The sequence below is a fragment of the Lutjanus erythropterus genome, chromosome 14 (assembly GCF_056507025.1).
Source record: "Lutjanus erythropterus isolate fLutEry1 chromosome 14, fLutEry1.hap2, whole genome shotgun sequence".
Classification (NCBI taxonomy): Eukaryota; Metazoa; Chordata; class Actinopteri; order Lutjaniformes; family Lutjanidae; genus Lutjanus; species Lutjanus erythropterus.
This window is the reverse complement of record NC_139330.1, coordinates 4412807-4426131: the sequence shown is the minus strand read 5'-3', so window position 1 is coordinate 4426131 and position 13325 is coordinate 4412807. Positions and strand designations below refer to the sequence as shown.

General features: G+C 39.8%; 1 protein-coding gene across 4 annotated transcripts in view; it reads right to left on the bottom strand.

The window, feature by feature from the left end:
- LOC146315064 (vinculin-like) overlaps positions 1-13325 on the bottom strand; it is a 40943-nt gene extending 27618 nt beyond the window's left edge. For 2 of the 4 annotated variants that reach the window (XM_084735250.1, XM_084735251.1), the window contains exons 1-2: positions 13032-13325; positions 1640-1710 (exon numbers count right to left, since the gene is read on the bottom strand). In XM_084735250.1, coding sequence (XP_084591376.1) covers positions 1640-1710; positions 13032-13199 — 239 coding nt within the window. In that variant the 5' untranslated portion in view covers positions 13200-13325. The remainder of the gene's footprint in view (positions 1-1639; positions 1711-13031) is intronic. The other 2 variants (XM_084735248.1, XM_084735249.1) reach the window with 2 other exon arrangements.

Sequence of the window (13325 nt, the reverse complement as noted above, 5' to 3'; positions counted from 1 at the left end):
ACTAGGAATTACAGTTTTCAAGACAGGAAGTATATTACAGTTACTAATCCAAGTAATCCTGTGTTACTGTGTTATGCAACTTGTTATTTGTCCTGGTGATGACAAAGTTCATCTGAGTTCATCTGAATCCACCTGTCTGCATAAATCACCCCCCCACCACACACCAGAACATATAAATTTCTCCAATTTAGAGACCCGTCTCCATAGGCTATACTACCTTTTAAATGAGGCTGAGCAGGGAGGAAAAGACTGGAGGAGGAAGGTAAAGAATTTCTTTATTGTGTGTTGTATTGATGTATGAGTGTTTTCTTTAGCAATTTAATTTAATAATCAGAGAGGCTGCTTTCAGTTTGTTTGCATGCAGTAATTTCACTGCAGCAAATATGTGGGACGTTTACCTGTTGATTCCATTGGGCACGCTGTTGATGTCTCAACTACTAGCTAACTAACTAACCTAACTAACCTAACTACTAAGCTACATAATTAAACCGTTTCTTTTTTGTCTGTTCTTATGATTGAAAGTTTGCACTGGGTGTTTTATTTTGAAAACTGACTGGATTATCTATGCTTTTCCTGTATCTGACTTCCTGCCTGCCTGATCAGCTCTGTGCAGAGCGACGTGGCATCCATCAAAAATAGACTCGGCGCGTATTTAAAGTGGAGCAGAGCAGAGAGCCGCTTCTGGGACTCGCTGTGGCGCTTCTGGTGGAATCGCAATCATTGTGTAGAATGGCGGTGGTCATCTATTAGTAGTTATAAAATTCATGCTGCTGTTTCCATGTGCGTAAAGGTGCACACAGCCTCTCTCTCTGGTGAGACTGCCCCTCTTAGTAACTTATTACTCTTCCTGAGTAACTTGCCCAACATGGCTCATTACCAATGCTGCACTGCAGAATGATCAAAGTTTTGGGGCTTTCGTGCCCGTTCCTTTGAGATGAATGTTTAGTTTAACCTGAAGAAGGTGGTAGACTTCAAGAGCACTTGAATAAAGCCAAGTCCCTCCTCTTTATGACCCCCATTGGTCAGGGTATCAATGGCTGCTGGTTCATCTATATTTAGGCTGGTTCACATTCCCACACGCCCCCCTCCTAAGCCCCGTGAGTGAGATTTATGGTGTAATGATCCGTGTATGTGCAAGTGGGCCTGAGGGAGCAGTGTGTGTGGACCTGCTGGAGGTCTGGACCTGTTTCTTAAAACTAATTGGAAAATTGAAAAGGAAAGCAAATCAGGGAGATAAACTGAAGATGGATTATATCAGATGCACCGTAAAAGCATGAACATACAGACAAATGCAACACATACAGGCAAACAAACAGCCTGATGTCTAAGTCCCACGACTGCTGAGGAGCAGCTCTCAGCCGGCAGTTCAAGTCAGCTCTTTGGAAGCAAGCTGGAAAACAACAAACAGGCTCTCAGAGGGCTGGACGCTGGACAGTCACCCGCGCTTGGCCTCAGAAGTAGCTCTTTGTTGCAGCTGGGAACGCAGCCACATTTCCTGACATTAAATCGGCTGGAATCCTCTTTTTAACAAGTTCTCTGTCTGCTGAGATAAAATGGATCATTTCCATAACTTTGTTTCTGGGTATTTCTGTGTGTGACTGTGGGTGGGAGCAGGACAGAGAGACAGAGACAGACTTACTTAATGAACGCAGGAGGCATGTCTCGCTTCATCACCTGGTCCTCTGTGGTTTGAACTGTCTCCTTCCCCACCTGCAACACACACACACAGATGGACCATTTATTTTATTATCATTAGCTGCAGCGAGACAGGAAGTAGTATTCAAGCAGGCTCTATTAATAGTTTGAAGGGTGAACGGGTGTGCATCAATTCACACCTATTTCAACCATGCGTGCATGTCATATCTTTCAAGCTTCAAGGGGAAGCAGCTCAGGATGTTCTGCTCTGTTATTCTACATGAGAGCAGGTTGGAGGAAAAACTGTTATTTGACCTAAATCTTCAGACCATTCAGGGCTCAAAAATAAGGATTGTCTGCAGGCCAGGGAAGTAAAATGCCATGTCAGGCTAGTAAATCTGGCAACTCACTTGCCTGACCAGAAAAGTGTTAAAAAAAAAAAGACATAAACTATTTAACTATAATTAACGATAATTGCTAAAGTAATTTTTCAAACAAAAATGCTGTTTTCAGCCTCTCAGATATGGAGCTTTCCCACTTTTCTTCATTAATTATTGTATTAAATTGATTATCTTTGGATTTTGGACTGACAAAATGAGATATTTTGAGATGTCACCTCAGACTTTGAAAAATTGGGATGGACATTTAATGACATTTAACTTGCTATAAATAAATAAAACAATTTGGACAAGAATAAGTAAAACTGATTTTGGGCAATTAGATTTCTGCAATAAATTATAACAAAAAAAAAAACATTACTGTTGAGCCCTGTGCACCCACATGTGGCCATGATGGAAATGAAGAAAATGTTTGCCAGGAGTGTGATAGTTTTACACATTAAATCAGACACAAATGATATTCAGGACCCGATAAAGGTGAATGAATTTTTTCTATTTACTGAACAAATTGAACCCGACAGTCATGACTGTGAGAATTGATTTTTCTATTATGTTTCTTTCTCTGTATGTCCTTCACACAGTTTTCTTTCTGAATGTGATTCACACTAAAAACTTTGACCTTTTCTTGTCCTCACACTTATTTCAATGCATGTCATTCATGACCATGATAAACTTTTTCTGTAGATCTGGTTGCACAGAATTAATATTCTCAGTCCACAAACATGTAATCATTGTAATATATATTGGTTTCTATTTTGCAGTAAAATATTACAGTGGCAGAGACACAGAAATAAGTCTTTCCTGTGTCCTGCTGTGCATGTTTTGTTTTAAGAAATTCTTCCTTTATATTCTGTTTATCACAAAGAGGCATTGTCACCTCCACAGCTACTTACAGATGTCAAAATATGGACAAATATGTTTGTCATTTAGATCTCATTTAGTTCCAGTTCTCCTCTTGCAGTGTTGTTTGCTGTGCTGCCTCAATTTTGTTTTTTGGGAGGGGATTTTTGGTCTTTCTATTGAGGTACGATATTGAAAGTCCAGAAGAAACAGCAAAGGTTGAAGTCATTTTTCACATGACATTTTGTTTTACAGGAAGAAAACATGATTACATCTTGATATAAGAATTCAAATAAATAGTTTTTTTTGTATTTTTGAGGCATACAACCTATTCAATTTAAGTTTATCTTAGACACATAGGTCCGTATCAGTATAAAACAATGAAACGGTTTTGTTAAATAGACATCACGGCAAATAGGTATAAAAAAGCATTTTTCATTTCATATTGACTTTAAAATCCCCAGTGCTTTATTAGCTGCACACCTTGTAAAACCTTGTATAACTATATCACATATTGTAAGAAGTTAGTAAGAAACATGCAAACTGTTCACAAAGCTGAGGATGAGAAATTCTGCAAGAAACATGGGACTAGTTAATTCTGAAGATTCTGTCATTTCCCCTGTTTTGTCATGAAAAATGTATAAATCACTTACAAACAGACAGAAAGTCAAAGTGGGTTACATACATACATACATACACACACAAATAAACACACACACACACACACACACACACACACACACAGCAGGGTGATATTGCTCATTTTTTTCTGCAGATGTTTATATAGTTACTTAGCTGGCTGAAAAACCACACATCTCTCTGACTCACTTATGCAAGACATCTTACAACACACACAAACACACGAGCACGCGCGCGCGCACACACACACACACTTGCAATTACAGTGAGATGATGACATCAGTCTCTTGCTGCTGCGTTGATGAAAGTCGGTTAATAGACTTTCTGGCTCCAGAGACTCAGGAGGCAGCCATCACGCTGTGCGTTCAAACAACACAGTTTCACCTTCTGAGATCCAACCAGTCTGCTCCTCACATGTGATTCATGTCAGGATTTTAATGGCAATTATGCAAGTCAACATCTCTGATTCTGGGCAAATACTAGTCTGGTGAGAATTAAGATAGAGCAAGAAAACCAGTCTCTTCATGTTATGCTACTCCATTTCATGCTTGTAATGCATCAGTAATTTATGAAATTATCAGTGCTTGTATTTTACAAACCATAGAAACAAGAAATCTAGTTTAATCAGTGTTTTCATCTTTGCGTAACCCACAGGATCTCTAATATTTTCTGTCATGCCCCACTTCAGAAGCCGAATAAAGTCTTGATACAGCCAATAAAGAGGATCCAAGCTGAATTTTAATGTATTTAAGGTAAGCATAATAGCATCAGCATCAGTTTATTTCCCCTACATAATTCATATTCACTCAACAAAGTCTCCCCTAGTCATCCACACCCCACCTGCAGTGGGTCTAAGCTCTGCCACTGGGACCCGCCCCACAATTTGAGAACTATTGGTGTAACCAGTGTATGCAACACAAAATAACTCTGAGCAGTTCAGTTCAGTCAAACTCAAGTTGTTAACTTGAACTAAACATGACACAACCTTTAATCTGACTGCAACAAAGACACTGATCACATACAATGATGAAATGACAATGACAGAATGGATGCATATATAGATGTATTTCAAATCAATCCACCATTTCCAAATTAAAAGTATCTTTGGCATGCTGCTATAGTCGTCCATCTTTTTAATATATTTAGATCTAAATCTGTATGATGGTGTGCAGTATGTCTGTAATGTGTTACTGAGAAACACTGCAAAAACATCTAAATGGATATGATAAAACTATCTGAGGGTTTAAATGTGTCTTTGTCTGAATTTCCTTGTTAAAAAAAAAAAGCTGGGAGATTCCCAACTCTAAAATGGGAGGAATGCAGCTCTACCAGAAGAGCGGACACTGATGGAAACGTCCGGACGAACTCGCCGAGTCACATCAGGTGACTGATCAAAGAGCTGTGTGAGCTCCAGAGTTTCCTGTAAGCAGCAACACTCGCTATTGATCATTCAATGCATAAGTAATGCACAGTTGAGTGGTTTGTTGGACACGCTGACAGTGTGATGTGTCTGTTGTTGTACAACCTGAAAGGTGTGACTGCTTCAGCAGGAAACAGACAGCTGTCTGTCAAACTGACATGATACATTGAACCTGGTCTGATCTCATCTCAGATCTACAAACGTCAGCTCTGATGTGGGAACTTTCATTCTCTCTCTCTTTTTTTTTAATCAGTTCATTCTTCTGGGTTTCACATTATGTGGAAACTGTCCAGTCCAATAATGGATTGATGGTAAAAATATTAAAAAACTCAATAGAAACTGAACTCAAAGTGAATGTTTCATATCTTAAAAGTTGGCACAGGACATAAACAAGCTGTTAGCTAACATGAGAGCAAAGAATGGCCTGTCTGCACATCCAGAGCACACGGAGCAGCATTAGCACTAATTTAAAGTTACAGTTGAGTCCATCTGACTGATGTAAGTCCATGATTCATTCTCTTTTCAGCTCTATTTTGGTCTCCACTAACTCTCAAGGAATTTTCTTTAGCTCTTAAATGTTTTAATATGGGGCGCCACTATAGCTCAGTTCCTCTGCAGAGGCTGCCGGTTTGATTCTTGCCTGCAGCCCATCTTCTGCGTGTCATCCCCTCTCTCTCTGCCCCCTTTCCTGTCATATCTTCAGCTGTCCTATCACAATAAAGGCAAAAGCCCAAAAAATAGTCTTAAAAAAAAGTTTCAATATGTTGTATGCTAAAATGCTAAGTGAGGCTGGCAATAATTTTCTGTTGTCTGAGTGACCATGTTACACACAATCATAGACCGTCATGCAAACAAAAACATCCTTCAAAGTGTGCAGGAGAACATACAGTGACTGTGGAAACATCACAATTCAACATGACGGCCTCTGTGGAGGACATGCACCCTGTGTAGATATGAACAGCTCCTTCTAAGGTAACAAAAACACAACAATTCTTATTTTCAGGTGGTCATCAGGTCTACATCAAAGCTTTGCATGCAAAATTCTGCAGAAACCTCTGCAGATTTTGAACAAATAAAGACACTGCTTGTAAAATTCAGAATGTTATCAAGCACATTATTTGTTTATATATTTGTTTGTGTATGTATTGAAGTGGTAACTGTTGGGAGAGGAATTATTAATGGTTAATGGTTTCACAAATTGATTTTTGCTCCCTCTGCTCCACATTGAACCTTGCATTTTTGTAGCCATGTGTGCTACATTTTATGCTGGCTCACTTTTCCACCAAATGTTCACACTTTATTTTGAACTGCCAGTGATGAAATTAAAATTAAAATGTAAAGGTTCTACTAAAAAATAATAAATAATTTTGCCCTGCTGGCTGTCTCAGTGTATTCTGTGCTTATTTATGCCTAAAAACTATCTTTGTTATCTTAAATGAATATGGTCTCTCATATTGCAATCAAAAGATAATTATTAATTCATTCTGGATCAAGCTGAAAAGTGTTTAAAAAACCTGCAGATTCTGTTTGGGCCTGGTGATTATACACTGATGACTGTATCACAGTATGAAAATTATATTCTATTCTGCCAAAAATCACTGTAAATCTTATTTGTCCGATATATGTCAATTACTTATCACTTATCTGGTTTGATTGGCAAGATGTAATCAAGCAATTAACCATCTAACTGTTTCAGCATTTGAAAACACAATAAAAACAGTAAAAAACTGACACAGTTCTGCTGTATAACATAAGCCAGGAGTAGATTTAAGGCAGACTGAGAAACAGAGGGGATGTGTGGAGACACAGCCGGAAACTCATCCTGGGTCTGCCAACGAACAAGACGAGATGGCTCATATTTACATGGTGGAGCAGGCTGACAACAGTTGGTGTGTGTGTGTATGCGTGTGTACGGTGGGGTGGGGGGGGTGCGGGTGGGGGGCTGAGGCTTGGCAGAGTCTGGTCTTAAGACGCCAGAGACACTTTCCCTCCCTCACAGGGTGCCGGCGTCCAACTGAAAGTGGCTATTTCTCTTCCTCTCTGCAGCCCTCCTCTTCTTTCCTCATTCTGCATCACTGTTGGACAGTTTTAGTTTGGTCCTCACATCCCTCCTCTCCCTCTCCGCTCTGTTCTGTCAGTGTGTGGTTACTTCACTCAACGGTAAATCTATTTATTCCCCCTCCCACCCCCCTCCCAGTCATACTCAGGATCTACTTTGATTCCTTCAGGAGCAGATACTTCACAAACAACACCGAGGCAGCTCTTTCATCAGCACAACTTCAGCAAGCTCACACTTTCAACCAAACACATCGGCAGCATCTCTCAGATCTTTAGATGAAATCAGCGTCAGCCCACGCACCACCTCTGACAGATTGAGACTGACACCATCTTGTGTGTGAGTGTCTAAGTGTCTCAGTGACCTAGATTTTAAGTGCCCCCCGCAGCCAGCCCACCCTGGACGGGGGTTAGCAGTGTAATTGTATCAGCGTGCAGTGGGACGCTTGTGGCGATGGTGACATGTTGCTGTATACTGTGTTATATCTTAGCTCTAACTGCGCAGGTGTAGGAATGAATCAGCTTTCTAAAATAAAGCAGAGGTGTGCCTGTCTCAGCTTCAGGTGTCCTTTAAAACCAATTTGCAACCAGCCACTGCTTTCACACTGATTTCACATACTCTGTTCTCAAGCACCTTTTGTGCTCTCTCTCAACACCTTCTTGTCACCCACTTCTATACTTTTACTCCTCTATCAGTGAACAACAGCTACTAACAATTTGTTATGTCGACATTAAGCTGAGTCTGAGAGGACAACAAGCCTCAAATCTTACATCCACCACAAAAAAAAATCATTTTTGTAGTTTTCATTGTGTTATTACAGTATTATTTTAACTAAATAACAGTATTTTATTTGTAATAAATACAGTAGGTTATACAGCTGCACTGTAAAATATATTACAGTAACATTTTCATACTAGTATAACACTGTACTTCATTACACAGTATACCAAAGAGTATCAATATAATGTGTACTTCATTTGTCAGTATGCTAAAAACAACAGTAATTTAACCATAGAATGAAATACACTTATTTACTGTTAATTTGGTAACATTTTACAGTGTATAACTAGGAAAAGATGGGAGGTGAGAGCATTTTAAACTTTTTATTGCCTCCTGCTTTTCCTCTATTGTGTTAATTTTTCATTTCATGTCTGTCCATCCTACCAACATTTCCTCTGTCCGACACCTTCCAGTGTCACCGTGCCCTCAGCACTTATCGCTCTCTGCTCTGTAGCCTCACATCTCCATCATCTGAGACCGAGCGACCTGCCTGAGGCTGCTATTAGCCTCCTTCTGCTCACTGTCTGGACGGATCAGTTGAATGGATCAACGAGGACAAGCAGAGGAACAGAGAGATGGAGAGGTGTGCCCGGTAGCGATGGGAATATCAAGGACTCAGTGCATATAAAAGAGGATTTTTCACTAAGACACACAACTGAGTGGCCGTTTTCATTATCAGTTAATGAGATATTTATCAAAATGATCTTGTGTGTCCTTGCACAGGGAAGCAGCCTTATCTGAGAACTATTCAAAACCTTGACCTTCTTCGCTGCAAGTGTAGAAATGCTTTCTAAAATAAAGCAGAAATGTGTGTATTTCAGCTTCAGGTTTCCTTTACAACCAATTTGCAACCAACCACTGCTTTCATACAACAAACACCATAAAGCATATTTTTTTTCCTCTTTCTGCATGCGGACTATCCATGTGACGCCACCAAACCACTGCTAATCTGTAAAATAAAAACCTTTTTAAGTCATGTGCAGTTTGTACTCAAAGGTTATAGCTCCTTGCACCTGATTTACTAGAAGAAAAACAGCTTATTTAGTCACACTTTTTACTGCCCAGTAAAAGCATGTTTTAATTTATGTGCAAACATAAAAATTGCTTTTAAATACAACAAAGATATAATCATTCATTACAAGGTTTCACTGCAGACATCATCATAATTTGGTAGACACTACCTGACCATAACCAGCAGTGTCTTAAGTAGTTAGAGCTGGGTGATACAGACATGAGTGCTCTCAAAAAATACTAACAAGATCTTTGATAAATAATCATCAGTAATGTGCATATAATGACTAAGTGGGTAAAGATATAATAGAACAGTCTGGTAAGTTCAGAAAGGTACATCACTTTACTGTAATGTAGCCTTTACAATCAGGAAAAGACAACAATTAGGCTCACCTAGTCTGATATTACGACACCATAAAATATCAAGATACCGTCTAGCTCTTATTCCAGTCCGGCCTGTTGATGTATGAAAGTCAAGTTGGACACTGACTGTGCAAAATATGACAGCAATGACCTCTTTCACAATTTCACAATCCGAATGTTTTTGTTTTACTTCAAAAATCTGTCGGATGTATCCTTATACATGCTGAGTAATATCACAAAATGCATTTAGTCGACACTTTGTACTTGTGAATTTAACCAGCAGTTTCCTTTCCAGAAAGGAAATCATCCCAGTATCACGTTAAAATAGACCATTTAAAAGTTTATTTGAAAAATGGCGGTCCAGCTGAAAACAAACCATCTTGTTTTTCCAGAGGAGCCATGGGCAGAAAAGCAGCACTAAGGTTGTGCAGCAATGTAGAAAATCAAAAGAAAATACATACAACAACAAACAAAGAAGTAGACAGAGTCTGTTTAAATCTTGTCAAGTCAGAGCCCAGACAGCTCCTCAGTCTGACACACAATCTGCAGTAACACTTTTTCTGGCATTGTGATCAAGTCTGCTCCACCAAGTGTGACCTCCCACACTTTGTGATACATTCTGTCTCAAATTAACAAGCAAACAGCTCCATTTTTCCCCATCAGACTCAATAATTAAAGTGTAAGCAAGTTTCCCTCTATCTGCTGCTGATTCCTTATGAGTGAATGAAGCACAGTCGCCCCTGGATCAATAACAAACACCCGGAGCAGCATTAATGATGTGGCCCCTATTGATTTTTGCAGTCAGTCAGAGTGCGTACAGAGGAGAGCAGACATCAGTGTCTGACTTGAAGCTTTACGTAAAACGACCATTTAGACTCAAGCTGACAGAGAAGAAACGAGTCAGAGGAGGGAGGACATGACAGGAAGGGTTAAAAAAGTTTGGAAAAGAGAGAACAGGGAGGAAACAGGATGGAGGCAAGTCTGATGAACACTGTTGAGCAGTAACTCTACTACTGTTATAATAGTGTTACTTGTCCCAGTAATGAGCAGTGTAAGCAATTACAATTTTCAAAACAGAAATATTACTTTTACTAATTGATGTAAGGCTGCCTGACACTATTTTCATTTATGCATGTCTGCGTAAATCATTCACCTGCCATCCACCTGAACATATTATTTTCTCTAATATAGAGACCCATACCTGCACTTCTAAACCACTCTGTAGGCTATATTACCTTTTAAATGATGTCGAGCAGCTTACGCTTTGTGGGTAATTTCTTTATTGTGTGTTGTATTGACGTCCGAGTGTTTTCTTTAACAGTTTACCTATATGATTAGAAGGGCTGCTTTCAGTTTCATTTCCATGTAATATCACTGCAGCAAATATGTGAGGCATTCAAGCAGCAAAAAACCATTCCAGAGGAAACAGAATTAAATAATCAAATGTGTTATGCTGCTGTCTCATGCGTAAATGCCCACACAGCCTTTCTGATTAAGGCTGCAAATAATGTGCATTTTCCTTAATGTTTTTTTTTCTCAGTTTAAGTTCAACTCAAACAATTCTAGTGGCAGGTGACACATTAATTCATGAAGCACAAGCATTTTAAACGAATAGAATAATTAAACAATTAGGTTCTTGCTTGAAATGGCTGCACTTGTCCACCAGTCCTTCAACAAATGACTCTACCAAACAAAACATTGTCTTATGGGACACAATTACTGCGGGATTTCTAGACGAACAAGGCAGACCAAACCAAATCATGAGAAAACCTGTGAGCTCTGGAGAAACTCTTACAATAGCCCCTTTTATACCGGACGAAAACCTGCTACATCTGGCTTTTGTCGTTAGTGGGAAAGGGTACAATCAGAATTCACTCCCAGGCGAAATTACTCTTGTATTTCAGATCGGCAGTCATGTCAATGACACCTGGGCGGACACCCTATTTTCACCCCTTTTCGGTGGACTTGATGACTGCTTGTCCCAGATCTCGGTCCTTTTTCATCTGCATGAGCTGCTTGCAGTGACTCAGTTTAACTCAGTGCGTCAGACCAGAACAGTGAAGTTTGCACCTGCTGGAAGGAGTGTATTTAGTGATGAAGTGCTTGTATTTAGTCGCGCAGCTGAACAATGCATGAACATTTTACTACTATAAATTCTTCATAATAAAAGTTCCCCATTATTTTGTTATCTAAAAGATTTTTATTATGAAGCAAAAATCCAAAATCTTGAGATGTTCAGCAGTAATTTAATACAACTGCTCTGCAGCTGAAAGCAGACATTAAACAAAGTACAGACAGTGACACTGGAAAGAAACTAAACTTTAAACCACTGAGATTCAGTTAGAAGTTACAAAAATGCTGAGGGCTTAACATATAGACTTTTTCTGTACTGCACACGTAAGTCTTTGTGCACATCATGAAAAACAAAAGTCTATGCTGGCAGTGGGAAAAGGGGCAATCGCAAATCTTTTAGTCAGTTTACCTGCGTTTAAAAAAACTGCAAATATGCACTAATTTTTGTGTAAACTTGTTAATACATTATTGATAAATACATTTCTAAGCATTTTTAAGCCTTCATTTTTATAATGACCCAGCCTGCAGTGTTTGCGGTTGTAACTGCAGATGTTGTTGCTACCACAGCCGACAGCTAACAACAAAACTTTCTGGGCTTTAACAGTTCACTGGGTCATAAGTAGGGTTGAACAATTAATTGAGATTTTGTCACAATGGCAATATGACCTACGGCAATTTTCAAATTGCAGGAAGTACAATATGTGATACATGTGTGTCAAACTACCATTTTAAATTAAACATCATGCTGCAGAAATGTCCTAACCCACACAACATCTTTGTTTGGTACAGATACTACTGATGTTTTAAATTAAATGACAATAATTATGTAAAAATTAGCATTCCTTCTAATTTTGCATATCACAACTGCAATCAGTCAAAATAATTGCAATGAGATATTCTTTCAAAATCGTTCAGCCCTAGTTAGAAGTTCAACTTGAGTCCAACAAGATCCAAAAGTAATACGACAAATAACAAACTAATTACTTTTGACACTGAGTAATTAGTAACGTAACACCATTACTTTTTAAAGTAGTAATAAGTAAAAAGTAACCTATTACACTTCCTAAGTAGCCCAACACTGTTGATAAATGACCAAAAACAGTATGTATTCCCTATGGAGGTTATTATATGAATGGGCTGAGTTTCTTAAAGTCATTGTTCTACAAACTGCAAACTCTGCAACACTCTAACTCAGTTTAATGAAGCTGAGAGCACAGAAAGCTACAGTGCAACCCTCCCTCTGGCACAACTGACATTTCCCTGACTGTGTGTGTGTGTGTGTGTGTGTGTGTGTGTGTGTGAGGGATAGAAACACGCATCCTGTTAATTCAATCAGCGCTCCTTTCTTCCGCCCCACAAACTTCATTAAGCTCAGAGGCCATCTGATTATCAGTGGGGGCAAACTTTGTCATGTTTGTGTGTGTATGTGTGTGTGTGTGTTGCTATTGTGTGTGTGCGCACAGACGCGCACAAAAAACCTACTGCAGGAGCGCGTGAAGCACGCATGAGCGTCAGCTGGGTGTTATGGCAGTTTTATATCATTTTAATGGCGAGCAAAGATCAAGATGGAGTTACCATAAATCTGTCATAGAAGAATCATTAACTGCTGGCTGTGCAGAGCAGCCTGATGATGACCTGTTATTCTGATCATTTATGATTTATTGATGAAATAGAATCTATACTGTCAGAGCAGTCATTGCACCAGCTCGTCTGCAGAAATGTCGGGTTAAGTTTGGATGATAAATGTCAGTGGATGCAGCCACTTTGCTCCGGCGGTTTCAGTGAATTGACGCCCTGATCAGAACTCGGGACTCACCCGCACAAGGTTGCTGACTGCCGCCTGCACCGCGGCCACCGGCACCGTCAGATCCGGGATGGCTTTCCCGTCCACCTCCCCCTCCTCATGCATGATGACCAGGTGGGAGATCTGCTGGGCCACCGGCTCCAGGATACTCTCGATGGTCTTGGTGTGAAACACCGGCATCGTGAACGACTTTTACCGCAGCCCCGACACAAGAAAGGCGGCTGGTCGCTCCAGCACTGAAGATTCCCCCTCTCTCCTCTCCTCTCCCTTGCCTCTCCTCTCCTCTCCTCTTCTCTCCTCTCCTCT